A 14,624-nucleotide genomic window follows, 5' to 3' on the forward strand; every position below is an offset into this window, starting at 1 on the left:
TACCTTTCCTCGTCAGTTTTAATCTAGCGGTGTACTACAGTACATGATATATAAGGCATGGAGATGTTATTGTTACAGATCAGCTCAAATATCTATAGTAAAGGATCCTACAAATTAATGCAAGATACAGTCACAGAAAATAATTATATTTATAAGTACGTCTGAGTCAGTGACAACTCTACAACAGATTTATCCATCGGATCACCAGCAATGCTATAAATATATATATATATATATATATATGAGTCTAAAAGATTGTGTATAACAATACCGATAAATAGATGGAAAACAAAACACTAAAAAGTGTTGAATATCATCGCAAAAGATGGAAAAACTGAACAGATGATATAGATTATACAATAATTGCAAATATTTCGGCTCAACAAATGGCCTTCGTCAGTGATATTCAACACTTTTTAGTGTTTTGTTTTCCATCTATTTATCGGTATTGTTACATAATCTTTTAGACTCATATAATTTTTCCTGTTTGTGTAGTATTGTCAACTTTGATGATCCAATACCTATTAAGTTTACTGGTTGGTAGATTCTTATAGACTTCATAGATATATATATATATACACAACAATGATTAAGACACTATAGTTTTAATGACATTTATTCATAAACAAAGGCTCACATTTACATAATTTTACATTTTTCTTATCTTTAACTAATACTGTTAGAATACAAGCTTCAGTTAGCCCAAAAATAGACCCAATCTCACTAAAAAAATCATTCAAAAATATGTGTTAAGAAAAGTTCATTGTTTTCTGTATGAGATACTCTGTATTCCTCATAAAGAAAGTCTAACATTTACAATATACTTCAATGGCGGATCCAGCCATTTTAAAAAGGGGGGGGATTCCCAACCTAGAGTAAAGGGGGAGAGGGGTGTTCCAACTATATGCTCCCATTCAAATGCATTGAACATCCAAAAAAAGGGGGGTTCCAACCCCTGGAACCTCCCCCTCCCTTGGATCCGCCAATGTGCTTTGTTCTTTTTATCTATTTATAATACTAGTACACATGCCTATATGGACTTATTATTATTATAAGCCAGACTGCCTAGTACCTTTACTAGGAAGGAAGTAAAACCCTTATCCAAAATTAGTTGTTAACTACCTGAACATTTAATTTTGGCAAATTGGATTTTCACATTGAATAAATACAAAAGATATGGAATTCATTCAAAGGGAACTAAAATTTTCTTCTTGAAAAAACAATCATAAATGATTGAGGGATAGGTTTTAAACATTTGATTAATTTTACAATAATTGATGCCAACAATTGCTATATCACTGTTGGAAGATGTACATTAAAAGTTGAACACCTGCTGTATGTATGTGTACATAGAAGTATACTCTTATGAAACTTGATACACTTAGAGTAGTTGCACACCTGCTAAAACATATATTTTTGTGAATATAAAAATCTGTGGACATATAAAACTGTCTAAAAACTTTACACACTTATAAGTACTTAGAAGTTGTACAAAGGTACATCAAAATCAGACTTTCCTACAATTTGTTACTCTTATTTTTACATATATTCAGTCCTTACACCCAACAAAATCTGACTATACTAAAATTTGACACATTTAGAAGTTGTACACATGTTCTTTACAGTCATCAAAATCAGACTGTCTTAAACTTTGACACACTTAGAAATTTTACACATGTACTATTACATTCATCCAAACAGACTGTCCTTCAATTTGACACTTCAAAGTTGTACACATGTTCCCAACATTCATCAATATCAAACTGTCCTACAATTTGACACACTTAGAAATTGTACACATGTTCTTTACATTCATAAAAATCAGACTATCCTAAAAATTGACACACTTAAAAGTTAAACAAAAGATCTTCAAAATAGGGCTATCTTAAAATTTGAAGTACGTAGAAGTTGCACACATGTTCTTAAACATCAGACTGTCCTAAAATGAGTCTTATGGTACACTTTGAAGTTACACAACACACACGTTTGTTATATTCATCAACATCAGACTGTCCTAAAATGCGTCTTTTGACACTATAGAAGTTGTACAAATGTTCTTTACAACATCAAATTCAGACTGTCCTAAATTTTGACACACTTAGAAGTTGTACACGTGTTCTTTACTATTCATCAAATCACACTGTCCTCAAATTTGATACATGTAGAAGTTGTACACATGTTCTTTATATTCATCAACATCAGACTGTCCAAAAATGAGTCTTGACACTAGAGAAGTTATACGCATGTTCTTTACAACATCAAATTCAGACTGTCCTAAATTTTGACACACTTAGAAGTTGTTCACCCGTTCTTTATATTCATCAACATCACACTGTCCTGAAATTTGACACACTTAGAAGTTGAACACCTGTCTTATTTTTAGTCTCGTTTATGGCATCACATTGTGGTTTTCCCCAGGATTTATTTTTAACATTAGTTTTCACACTACTTGCTTTTTGATACATTGTTGTTTTTGTTTTCTTCAACTCAACTTGAAGTCTGTCAATCTCTCCCTGAAAACAAAAGTTTAAAAATCATATACATTTGTCCTCTCGAGTAACTATCATGTCACCTTAGTTATGCACCGTGACAATTTTATGTTGCCGTTGCGGTTAGAAGTAGCCCAGAAAGTATGTGTTTAGTCTTGATACTCTTAAAAGATAAATGTAGTTATTTAAGGCAGACAATATGTCTATTAATTGTTATCTGATTAATGTCCAGTGGCAAATATGTCCATGCATATTCAGGCAAAATCCCCGGTGGTATCATCAGCTCAGTAGTCGGTGCTCCGGTACTGACATTATTGATAGCAAATTATCACGTTTACATATTATGAAATTACAAAAAAATGATGGTCCCTAAGAAAAGTTCACCTTGATGACATTGACTTTTCCTTTTGTGTATCTTTTGATCATATGTACTCATTACGTTGCTAAGCTTTTATCTGACTGAGACAAATAAAATTCTCAGGTTTTCTACACTTAATAGTGCTAAAATAGCGTGATATGTGAATAAAATATTTGGCTTATTACATCAGACTGTGTTTGTATCCGATTCAAAATCAGAAACTTTATAATCCTGCACGGAATTTTCAAAGCAAAGATTAAAATATCTTTCAGCAATTTGATGTAAAATTTTCGTGAAATCAAAATCTTTTTCCGTGATTTACTCGTGTGTTTAAAGACCGTCTTGATTTTGAAACTTTGCACATAAAAAGAATTACAAAAGCTGTTATCTGCACAATCATATTTGAACACGCATATTTCTATGAATAATCGATTTTTTTCTCGGTACCGTTTTGTTTTTATAAGGGGACGTAAACTACTACTAACCGTGTCAGAAATTAGCCCCGCATCCCTACTAACCGAATATTGAATATACAAGGTCTCCACGCGGACGCTTTTAACCAATCATATTCCTAGAAATGTATAGGGGTAAGATAATCTTTAATGTTTACCTCTAATGCATCTTTAGTGAACTTTTCTACTTGTTCCGTTCTTTTAACAAACACATTGGTTATATAGCTAATGATGAGAGATACGTAAGCTAAACCAAATAAAATCCAAGCGAACGTCACTATTCTGTACACGTCACCAGCTCCTTTGTCACTCAGACGGTTCTCCGATATAGCTGAAAAAGCAATAAGTTAGAAGATAGAATTATGCATTACAAACGTCTCTTCGATACATAGTATAGCTGCAAATGTTCAATAAATAGTTTAATATAGAATTCTGAACATTTGCAGTTATATAAAATAACTGCAAATGTTCAGAATTCAACAGATAAAATTATACAGGACGATAGGATCTTCACTATAGCTGAACATGATCAAAATTTAAAAGATCGAATTATGCAACCCAAAAGATTTTTCGATATGTCTGCAAAATTTTAATTCAAAAAGATGTTTTTGAAAAATGGAACTGTGGTAAATCAAAGGTGACCGACATTGAAGAAAAATTCGTGTTTCATCAGATAATATCACGCTTTTACTTTATCGAAAGTGCAATTGTTTTAATGCAGGCTGTAACATCTCAGTATGTATTGATTGTGTTTGAATATTATCTTTCAGAAGTCTAGAATTAAAAATTAATGTGTTTGAATAGCTATTTTAGATTAATGTTCAGATTCAATACCAAGATAGATAGATAAATGATACAGATAACTGACATTACATAATTATTATATAGTCCCAGGGGTAAGCTGATGAAAACAAAACCAACGAACACATTAATTCAGAGGAATTTGCAGCTTGATGAATAGCTTACCCTTCCGAATCACCGTAGTCTACCCTCAGTTTTTATTTGGATTCGTGTTGCTTAACCAGCATAATAATCATAGTTATAATCTGTTTATATAGTATTGTGTAGACTTGTTTATCTCATAGTCTTTTTTTTTTTTTTTTGCTTCTTCTAGTTTTGATGCTTTTCTTCATTCTTCGATGTATCGTTGGAAACCGTTACCCCAGCATGGTCTCTATGAAAAATTGTCATAAATTTGTATAACCCAAATGTGCTTAGAGTGTCACTGAAGCTGAACTACAAATTTCATGTCAAAAATGCTTTTCTAAGACTATAGGAAACAAAACAGAAAAACAAGTAGCCGCAGGAGCCAACAGCCAATAGTAATGAATTGCCAGAAAACAAACAAACTATAGACCAGTGACGAACACTTTAAATAAAATCACGTACATACACACCAACGTTACCTCACGGGGGTAGTATTCTATAAAACCCCTGTATTGCCATACTGTGTTAATTATTATAAGCTGCTATCGATACCCTCCTTCATCTTCCCTTTTAACAATGGATCACAAGTGTAGTTGTTAGCTTAAAAAGACCGTTTATGTTGTGCCTTGTGGATTTGAAGCCTAATTCTGTTAATGAGTTGATCGATTCAGAGTTAATCACATGACATATCAAGTATTATCTGCAAATCTTAGCTATAGGTGCATAGACAACTCTCATTGAATTATACCACAAGGGAAAGCCACTTTATGATAGTAAAGGTAACATTTCTCACCTTTCTAAATCCGTCATAGTTCTGCTGGCTTTTTGGTGTGTTTTTTAACTTTTGGTAATAAATTGATACGTACGTAACTAATTTTAGCCCTAAAGAAATGTTTCTTTCGTCAAACTCTGAATCAAGAGAATGGGAGGCCAATAGCATATACCCTTATTCTAAATTATCTTCTGCTTCAGCTCAAACGATTTTGGATATAATTGCTAAATAAACACTTACCGGCAACATAATCTCCAAAACCGATGGTTGACAAGGTAACAAAACAGTAGTATAATCCATCTAAATAGTGCCACTTTTCTACTTGTTGGAAAATAAAAGCAGGAACAAGGAACAACATAGTCAATCCAAGACATACAATTAGAACCATATTTAACACTTTATTTAAAACAGGTTTTCTAGAACACAATTTTAATCTATTCACTTTTGTAGACAATCTTGTTAATAGTTGCCCCATATAACCTAATACTACCATTGTCAGAGGTATTCCAAACAATGCATATATAACTAATGCTAAACGTCCTTCTTTCGTCCTTGGTGCCATGTTTCCATAACCTGCAAATACATTATTTTCAATTGATAATACTTTCAAAACTGATGATAGATAAATCAAATTAAACGAATAAATACAGAAGAAAGCACATGAAATATCATTACATAACACAAATAAGAATCTATCTTTTTGAGGTCCTTTTTGAATAAGAAACTTTTTGTGGGGTGTTTACTTATGATTCAGAAAAAATACGGTTTCATTATATGCATTCTCAAAAGTTTTCCTTTTAATATTACAGAGAACCTGAGATACTAATAGAAACATGGTTGCATATCAGGACATTCTCAAGGAGATTTAAGATATCATTTAATTTGTTCAAGAACTACAGAATTCTAGACATTTTCTGTAATGGACAGATCATCATCTCCTTGTTTTGATGAATAAAAATATAGAAAACATGACATGGCGTTTTAGTAAATACCTGCACGGACTTGAGAAAAAAAATACCAAAGACTCATCAATGGTTTGTTGTTCTTCGTCTCAAAAGTCGTGATGAGCCCTTCCATCAGGAAACTAACGTTTATGAATGTCTTACTATAAGTTCAAAATTTCCTGTATTTTTTTTTACTTGAGATGCCGACCACACTTTACATATATATTTGTGTTGAAGAACAAAAGCACAAATGCGATTTTTTGTGACTTATAAATGTTGCAGAATGCAAAGCTAAAAAAAAAAATGCCGTATTCTAGTTTTTTAAAGAAAATACAGACAAAAACTGAGTTGCAGAATAAAACTTACCAATTGTAGAAACAACTGTTATAACAAACGAAAATGAGCCAGAAAAGTCCCATTTTGTAGATATCGTTTCATTTCTTAGAGTTCGCAATGCGAAATCCGAATCAAGAGCTATCTTAGACATGAAATTTTCCATTTCTGTAATATCCACACATGTATTATTACCTGAAAAAAGTCATAAAATGTATATGTGTATCGTTTTATATGCCATGATTGTTTGGTGTAAAGCATCGCGATTATGGTTCGAGTTTGTCCGTTGGTATTGTTTCGTTCAAACTTAAAATAAGACAGATTCTCAATTCTAATTAATCACATATTTACTATGACAACAAGCTATGAACTAATAAAAAATATAAGGATAATGTGACCTTGATTTTATGGCTCAGTAATCACGGTTTCATTTAAGACTGTCTTCGGGTTCGGGTAGCTTATGAAGCAGATCACAATTATACCATAATTATATCACTATCATGGGTTTAGCAATGACAATTGGCCTATATAAAAAGTTTTCATGAATAATAATTAGATAGCAACTTTGAAACTGCTCGGATGACAAACCATCCATATAAAAAAGAAATACAAAAGGTGAAATTGAGAACAAGCAGTTTAAGTTGAATGATTTAATAAGTCTTCAGTGTCCAGTGGCAAATATTACTAACAAATTATGGATCATATAATTTTGTGTAGGTTTTTTTACAAGACCAACAAAGCAGCTTTATCTTTTGTTGGTGGTCTACAAGATAACAGAAAAGTGTATTTCGATATCATTTGTGAATACAATGGTATATAGAAAACATGGTGTAAAATCGACATATCTCAATCATTTTTTGTTTTGCCCCAACTTAAACGACATCCCGCACTCGCGGCGAAAACTACCGCGCGAGATCATTTAGGCAGGTTTTGGTAGATTGAGTGTAAGCTTTGGATGTTATTTTCCGAGTAGAATTTACAAATTATAACCTTTAAAAAAAACATTTTACTCCTTAGCGTTGCTATTGACGACTTGAAATGACATTTTATATGTTTGAAGCAATCTTGATAATACCAGTTCCGAAGCACATTAAGGATATTCCGAAAATATCATTGACATTTATAACCATATAAAAATGATTAACAGTCTATATTCTGTAACAAACAGTGCCGACTATTGTAAATTGTATTCATATTCCACGGCCTCTTTCATTTAAATGAGTTGAATATGTAGGAAAAGTTTAAATGATATAACACGCTTAAAATTGTCCTTCATATACATTTTTTTACTCAAAATTTATCAAACTTGTGGTTTGGGGCAAGTGTCTTCATTTCGGTGTATGTGATTTAAAGATTTGTTACGACATTTCGCATAATTAGAACTCGGATACCAACACAATAAATTTTTATGACCTTGTATTTACTGGGAAAAGGTGTTTTTTTTTTAAAGTCCTGCATCAGCACCTATTTTCAGTTATTTCTTCACAAACTTCAGGTACTAGAGTTGAGAATTAAAATACCTGTTTTTTTTTAGATTTGTCATTACCTTTTCTATGCCAACTAATTCTGGAATATTCCGGCTCAGGTATTTATTTTTAAAAGTACAAGCGTACGTGACAGATATAAATTTAAAAAAAGATATTAGTAGATTCAGAAAAAGAAAAGGTGACGAAAATAAACAGTTGTTTAAACAATTAAGGCACTCGTTTACTTTCAGTTGGTACATAGAGTTGAAGGAGTAAGCATGACCCGAATATTTTTAATCATTGTCAGTAAGATTTGAAAATATATGTATATGGTTCTCTTAAATAAATATTGATACTTAAATATTGATATTATGACTGTATAGCAGAATGTGTTTTTCAGCTTCTATGGTTTAACATACAGGTCTTAAATCATTATTATTCACGATTATTAAGAATTTAATTGTCATAGCTCTGCATGACAATTATTCTTTTTAATGAATGGATAAAAGACATATTTCCCTTACCTAAAAATTTATGAATAGCTGTTCTCAAGTCATGCCGTCTGTGAATTTCCGGTTGGCCCTCTATTTTCTGAAACACCGCTGCTCCAATACAAAGGTAAGAAACGGCAACAACTAAAAGTAGGGTTATACGTTTCCAGCCCGGTCCTTCGTCGTCTAAATTTTGCTCATTTTGCTCATTTCGCTCAGTGTCTGGTATAACCATACTTTAAATTTCGCTCGAAAAACGCAGGAAAATATTATAAACTTTTAATATTACATTTGTGTATATTCACATCATAGATAAAGCACTAAGTACCTTTAAGTATAACATTTGTTTTTACTTTCTATAAAAAAACAAATATCTATCCTCAAATCTTGAGCGTCGTATTTTTCAATTATTCAAAAAATCCGTTTATTTCAGTTTTGTCGAATCCTTAATAGAATTTATCACGTTCAAATGCTACAATTAAAAGAAAAAGTAAATATTTTGTCAACTTCCCTGCTCTAATGTCATTATCGGATGTTTACTCCGGGACATTAGAGATGCTATAATTATTTTATTATCTATCTCATCACAAACATCATTCGAACTAAGGTACAAAGGTGACAAACCTTTATTTATTGTTTTGTTTTCACAAACTCTTTTTATTCGATCAACAAATACGATGTCACAAAGTTAATTTATAATCCGTCATTTCAAATAGTCGCATGCCAAAACTATCTTTTCGGGTAGTCCGGAACAACTAGCATTAAAGTTGACTTTCATTACATCCACCTCTGAAAAGATGATTTGTCGTTTCTGTAATATAACTCCTCTTCTGAAAATTATGCACGTTTACTGCAAATCCATAAGATAAATAAATGAATTATAGAAATAAAGTTCTCCACTTACAATAGGCTAGCTTTCTCATGCCGATAGCTAGGTTAATACAACTGAGAGGAAATTCTCTCCGGATAATAAACATTTACTTTCATCAATATTTCATGCCCAAAACAGAAAATTGAACTAAGTGAAAACGGATAGCTGGAATTGATATAGATGACTATTAAAACGACGATTAGATCATTTGCAGTGCGAGCATTGTTTAAAATAACTTCTACCATTAAAGGATTTTTTTCTTTAATTGTCACATTTGCACATTACTCAAACAATTAAACCCGAAATGAATAACAATTTGTCAGTATAACCAATTCAAAAACGCAAATTTTCGTAATAGATATTATTTGAAGAGAGCTATAAAGCACGTTGTTTTTCATCTTTTTAAAATGAACTAGAACACACCCGCGAAATCGCGGGCATTCAGAGCGTAGTAGTATGTAAAGTGTTGTTGGAAGAATTTTGTAAAATACAGAATGACTGGAGAATTTCAGCAAAAGTATCATAAGTCATAGGTTATTGGGGACAGGAAAATTTTATTTTTTACCCTCCACCTTTATTTCCAAAGTTCCCAATTTTTGGTTTTTTTTTACCCTCCACCTTTATTTCCAAAGTTCCCAATTTTTGGTTTTCTATCAATTTCAATATGAACATACATTTAGTATGTTATAAACATTTATTTAAGTAAGGAGCCTGTAATTCAGTGGTTGTCGTTTGTTTATGTGTTACATATTTGTTTTTCGTTCGTTTTTTGTACATAAATAAGGCCGCTAGTTTTCTCGTTTGCACTGTTTTACATTGTCATTTCGGGGCCTTTTGAAGCTGAGTATGCGGTATGGGCTTTGCTCTTTGTTGAAGGCCGTGCGGTGACCTATAGTTGTTAATTTCTGTGTCATTTTGGTCTCTTGTGGAGAGTTGTCTCAACATGGCAATCATACCACATCTTCTTTTTTTTTTTGTAATCAATGAATTTTGTAAAAGATTTAATGACTGTATCAAAAGTTCACATGAATAATTTTAGCGCTTATCTGTATATTATGAACATTCATTACTATATAAATAAAGCGTATTTACTTTCAATTCTAAGTTTACTAATCGATCCATGGTGATCATTGATATTGTATACAGACCCTCTCTATTTTATCAACTCTGTGACCGCCGTGGATAGTAAACTTGAAAATGATAGCAGATAAATTTCTGAAAATACACTTTATTCGTAGTATATGTATGTTCAAAGTATACAGAAAAACGCAAACCGGAAGTCTAATCTGACTTAAAATTTCGTACAATGACGGGACAATATCCGGATGCCTTTTTTCTCGTTTTTCTCCTAAAATAACTCAATCTGAATAATCATATGAATGGATGACAAATGCGACTATGCACTGTACCTATAGGACACAGAGGCGTGTTAATTAATTTATTGTGGAAAGAAGAGAAGCGACACCAAAAATGAGGTCTTCTCGTTTAATAGTATAGATAAGGATATGTGAAGGCACATAACGTTCCATTGTTGATTCGATTCAAACCGGATCCAAGTACACCATATTTTACACGAACTACACATCTATATGTAACATTTTCTAGTCTTCATTGTTCGTTGCTAGGACCAAAAGAAAAGACCAGCTGTTATAGAGCGATTTGTAAAGATTTCTTTGTCATCAGCTTAATATACTAGTGAACTTTTTATCATTACAATTTGAAAGAATAGTTGCTAACACATATCAGCACTTAGATATAACAATTAAAATGGGTCGGACATTACTCACGGATGCTGAAAGTACCACTATTTTTAATTTAAAACCCATTTGTGTTATTAGTATTCAAATGAGAAACAAAGCTTTGCCAGCAACACTTAGGAATCAACATTTTTTTAAATGTCTTCATTTACATTTTATTAGGCTGTTATAAAGTCCCAATACTAGTCTGAGGAGAGGAGTGGTATTTAATTCCAATCGAGTTTTTTTTTCGTCACGAAAACAAATGTGAGTTTAAGTAGGTGGCATGCGTCAGCAGTTCACGCCAATTAGGCAATAATCTAACATGATAAACTATACAGAGTGCAAACGCTAAAATGTCTCTCCTGCTTAGTTGATTTTGACTTGAAAGCATCACTTCAGCTATCGTAAAAACTTGCCGGAGATTGACGTTCAAGCCATGGTTTTATATGTTACGAAACTTAAGATATTAAAATCCACAAAAAAAAAAAAAAAAAAATACACGGGGATTTCAGTCCTTCATAAGCATAGGTCAAGATCAATATGTGGCACCCTTTAGGTTTACTTGATATGGAATTCCTATACCCGTCTTTAAGTGAAGTAGTACGTATTTGTTTTACCACCGAGAAGTAATTGGTATAGCCAGAGACATATATATGTGTATATATGTCTCTGGTATAGCGGAGTGGGCAATTTACACAACTATAGATGTTTTTTTTTATTTTGTTTTTAATTTTGTTTTTATTTTTCAATACCGTTTTCACTTCACTATTGTATATGTTCATGACGTTTGTTATTGTCTACTTTTTACGGGTGTTCAAAAAATTGATTGCTTCGTCGAGCGCAGCTAGATACGACCGCATAGATCCAACCATAAACAGTTGGGGCAAAAATGGACACAATATTCGCGCTACATATAGGTCTGAATTTGGATTGTAATTAAATATTTGACACATAATAGGTTTCTAATAGAATAACTGTAGTAAAAGAATTGGTTTTGTGATTTGAATTTATATTCATTTGTTTGCTTTCGTGCAATACACTATGCTGTTGAGAATTGCCCCCCCCCCCCCAAAAAAAACCCACCCCAAAAAATAAATCATACATTTTCTTTTTAATTTCTAACATCTGAAATGAAAAAGAAAATATTCCCCACCCATTGTTATGCCCCACCTACGATAGTAGAGGACATTATGTTTTCTCGTCTGTGCAGTCCGTTTGTTCGTTTGTCCGTCTGTCCTGCTTCAGGTTAGAGTTTTTGGTCAAGGTAGTTTTTGATGAAGTTGAAGTCTAATCAACTTGAAAATTAGTACACATGTTCTCTATGATATGATCTTTCCAATTTAATGCCAAATTAGAGTTTTTATCCCAATTTCACTGTCCATTGAACATAAAAATGATAGTGCGAGTGGGGCATCCATCTGTGTACTGGGGACACAGGCTTGTTCTTTTTTCACCACCCCACCCCTTCCCCCCCCCAAGAAATTGTCTTTCCCTCAATATATGGTCATTATCTCAATTCAAATTTTCAATGGAGTTTGCAACCATAATAACCCATTTAAATACCACATAAAAGTCTTGAAATAGAAAATGACATACATAATCATGTCTAAAATTAATATTCCTTAATCTGTATTTTTAGTAGTAACTTCTAAAAATAAATTGACAGGTAATCACCTCAAGACAATACAACATTTCTTTATACATAATTTAACAGCAGTGTATGGGAGATCATCCAAACATAACATTGTACTTTTTTAAAACAGGTTTTTCCCCCACTATTTGCCCCCAATTCCTAAACGGTTTGACCCATTACCCCCAAAGCCAATCCTAACCATTCCTTTGTTGTATGGAAACTTGAGGTATGATTTCAGAGAGATTCATACACCGTTCCACAAGTTATTGTCTGGAAACTAGAAAAATGCTTATTTGGGCCCCTTTTTGACCCCTTATTCCTAAGCTGTTAGAACCATAACCCCTAAAATCAATCCCAACCTTTCTAATGTGGTTATAAACCTTGTGTTTAAATTTCATAGATTAGTTAATATTCAGTACTGTCATAAATATGGAACAAGATCTAGAATTGGGCTATGACCATTTAGGAAATAGATATTCCTTAGCCGTGAATCAAATTTACATGACAATTGGTTTAGAGTAGAAAATAGTCCAGTTCCACCTTTTTCATCTAGATTACTTTACTTCTTGTGATGCCTAGGTTTGGTTTTTTAGCCAAGTTTTATGTTCAAGTTCTGACAATTGAACACTATTCTACTGAAGCAGAGATAAGACAGAAATTCTAAATTGATGGTGAGCTTAAAGTCATTTGGCAAACCTCACACAGAGCCAGCTTTCTCATGTTTTTGTTCACAAGATAAACGTTAGCATCAAAATGTGTAATCCTTCAGATGCACATTATCCTGACTACAAGTCAACATGTTGTGATCTTACTACTACTAAGTGCCAAGACATAGGTCATTCTTTTTAACCCATCCAACTTTTCTTACATTTTGATTTTTTTTTACTGAAGTTCCATCAATAAAAAAAATTTGAAAAACAATATGTTTATGTATTTGTTTTTTGTTCGTTTTTTGTACAAAAATGAGGCTGTTAGTTTTCTTGTTTGAATTGTTTTACACTGTCATTTCAGTGCCTTTTGTAGCTGACTATGCGGTATGGACTTTGCTCATTGTTGAAGGCCGTACAGTGACCTAATAATATTAATTCCTGTGTCATTTTGGACTCTTGTGAAGAGTTGTCTCATTGGCAATCATACCACATCTTCTTTCTTTTTTTTTTTAAATATATGGAAAGCCATGCTTTTCAAAGAAATGCAGAAACTTGAGAGTTATGTGTACAAAATAAGTGTTACAGTATCCCCCATCCATCAATGCAGATTTAATCATTGTATGCAATTTGAATGTAAATGAATCTAAAGCACTTTAGACACTTCAGGCCCTATCATAAATAACAAATTCAAAATTAATCAATATACAGCTAGACCACCAAGGTGATCTATTCTAGTTTGAACTGACATCATATCAAGCCTTTCTCATGAAGGTTATCACTTCAATGCTTTGTGCTTTAAAGATATCATTATGCATATTACCATTTCTGCCAAATTGAAAATAAACCAAATCTGTACAAATTTCTCGTTTTTATATAGAGTAGAGTCATTATACCGTTGGTTTTCCCGTTTGAATGGTTTTAAACTAGTAATTTTTGGGGCCCTTATAGCTTGCTGTTTGGTGTGAGCCAAGGCTCCGTGTTGAAGGCCGTACCTTGACCTATAATGGTTTACTTTTATAAATTGTCCCTTGGATGGAGAGTTGTCTCATTGGCACTCATACCACATCTTTCTATATCTATCTAAAGGGCAATTAGACAAAGGACAGTCAGACCACTCAAGGGAAGATAACTGCAGAGTATTTCTTACTGTTATCATAACAATTGACATCAGACATGTACCAATCTAAAGCCAAAGTCTTAAACTTTGAATCATACAATACAAGACTATCAAAAGTAAAATGAACACAACTATCATCTGCTATTTTTTATTTTTCTGTATACATATATGACTAATCCTCTATAAATTGCACTTTTAGTAACATGATACCATTACACAATAAATAAACAAATGGAATGTACAAATAATTAAAACGTCAACAAAACTTAACAATTATCCTTTGTTATACATAGATGATTGATGCTAAGATTTAGAATCTATTTTGAATCTACTGACGAGAAATTACACATCATATTCTATGTATGTCTATTGGTAAATAATC

General features: G+C 32.4%; 1 protein-coding gene across 1 annotated transcript; it reads right to left on the reverse strand.

Annotated features, from left to right (window-relative positions):
- Positions 1-967: 967 nt before the first annotated feature.
- LOC143069205 (potassium channel, subfamily K, member 16-like) lies at positions 968-9,316 on the reverse strand. Its single transcript, XM_076243720.1, has 5 exons — positions 8,266-9,316; positions 6,309-6,470; positions 5,239-5,571; positions 3,458-3,630; positions 968-2,513 (listed from the first exon to the last, which is right to left on the reverse strand). Exons 1-5 carry the CDS (start codon positions 8,465-8,467, stop codon positions 2,328-2,330), a joined length of 1,056 nt encoding a protein of 351 aa, XP_076099835.1. The 5' UTR covers positions 8,468-9,316; the 3' UTR covers positions 968-2,327.
- Between the last annotated feature and the right edge of the window lie 5,308 nt (positions 9,317-14,624).

Source organism: Mytilus galloprovincialis, chromosome 3, assembly GCF_965363235.1.
Source record: "Mytilus galloprovincialis chromosome 3, xbMytGall1.hap1.1, whole genome shotgun sequence".
Lineage (NCBI taxonomy): Eukaryota > Metazoa > Mollusca > Bivalvia > Mytilida > Mytilidae > Mytilus > Mytilus galloprovincialis.

Bases quoted from the DNA above. Each gene is read 5' to 3' on its own strand.
- LOC143069205 (XM_076243720.1), bottom strand. From the start codon at position 8,467: ATGGTTATACCAGACACTGAGCGAAATGAGCAAAATGAGCAAAATTTA. The intron at 6,471-8,265 runs GTAAGGGAAATA...GACTTTTTTCAG, and splicing joins AGCTATTCATAAATTTTTAG to GTAATAATACATGTGTGGAT. The intron at 2,514-3,457 runs GTAAACATTAAA...TTTTGTTTTCAG, and splicing joins TCACTAAAGATGCATTAGAG to GGAGAGATTGACAGACTTCA.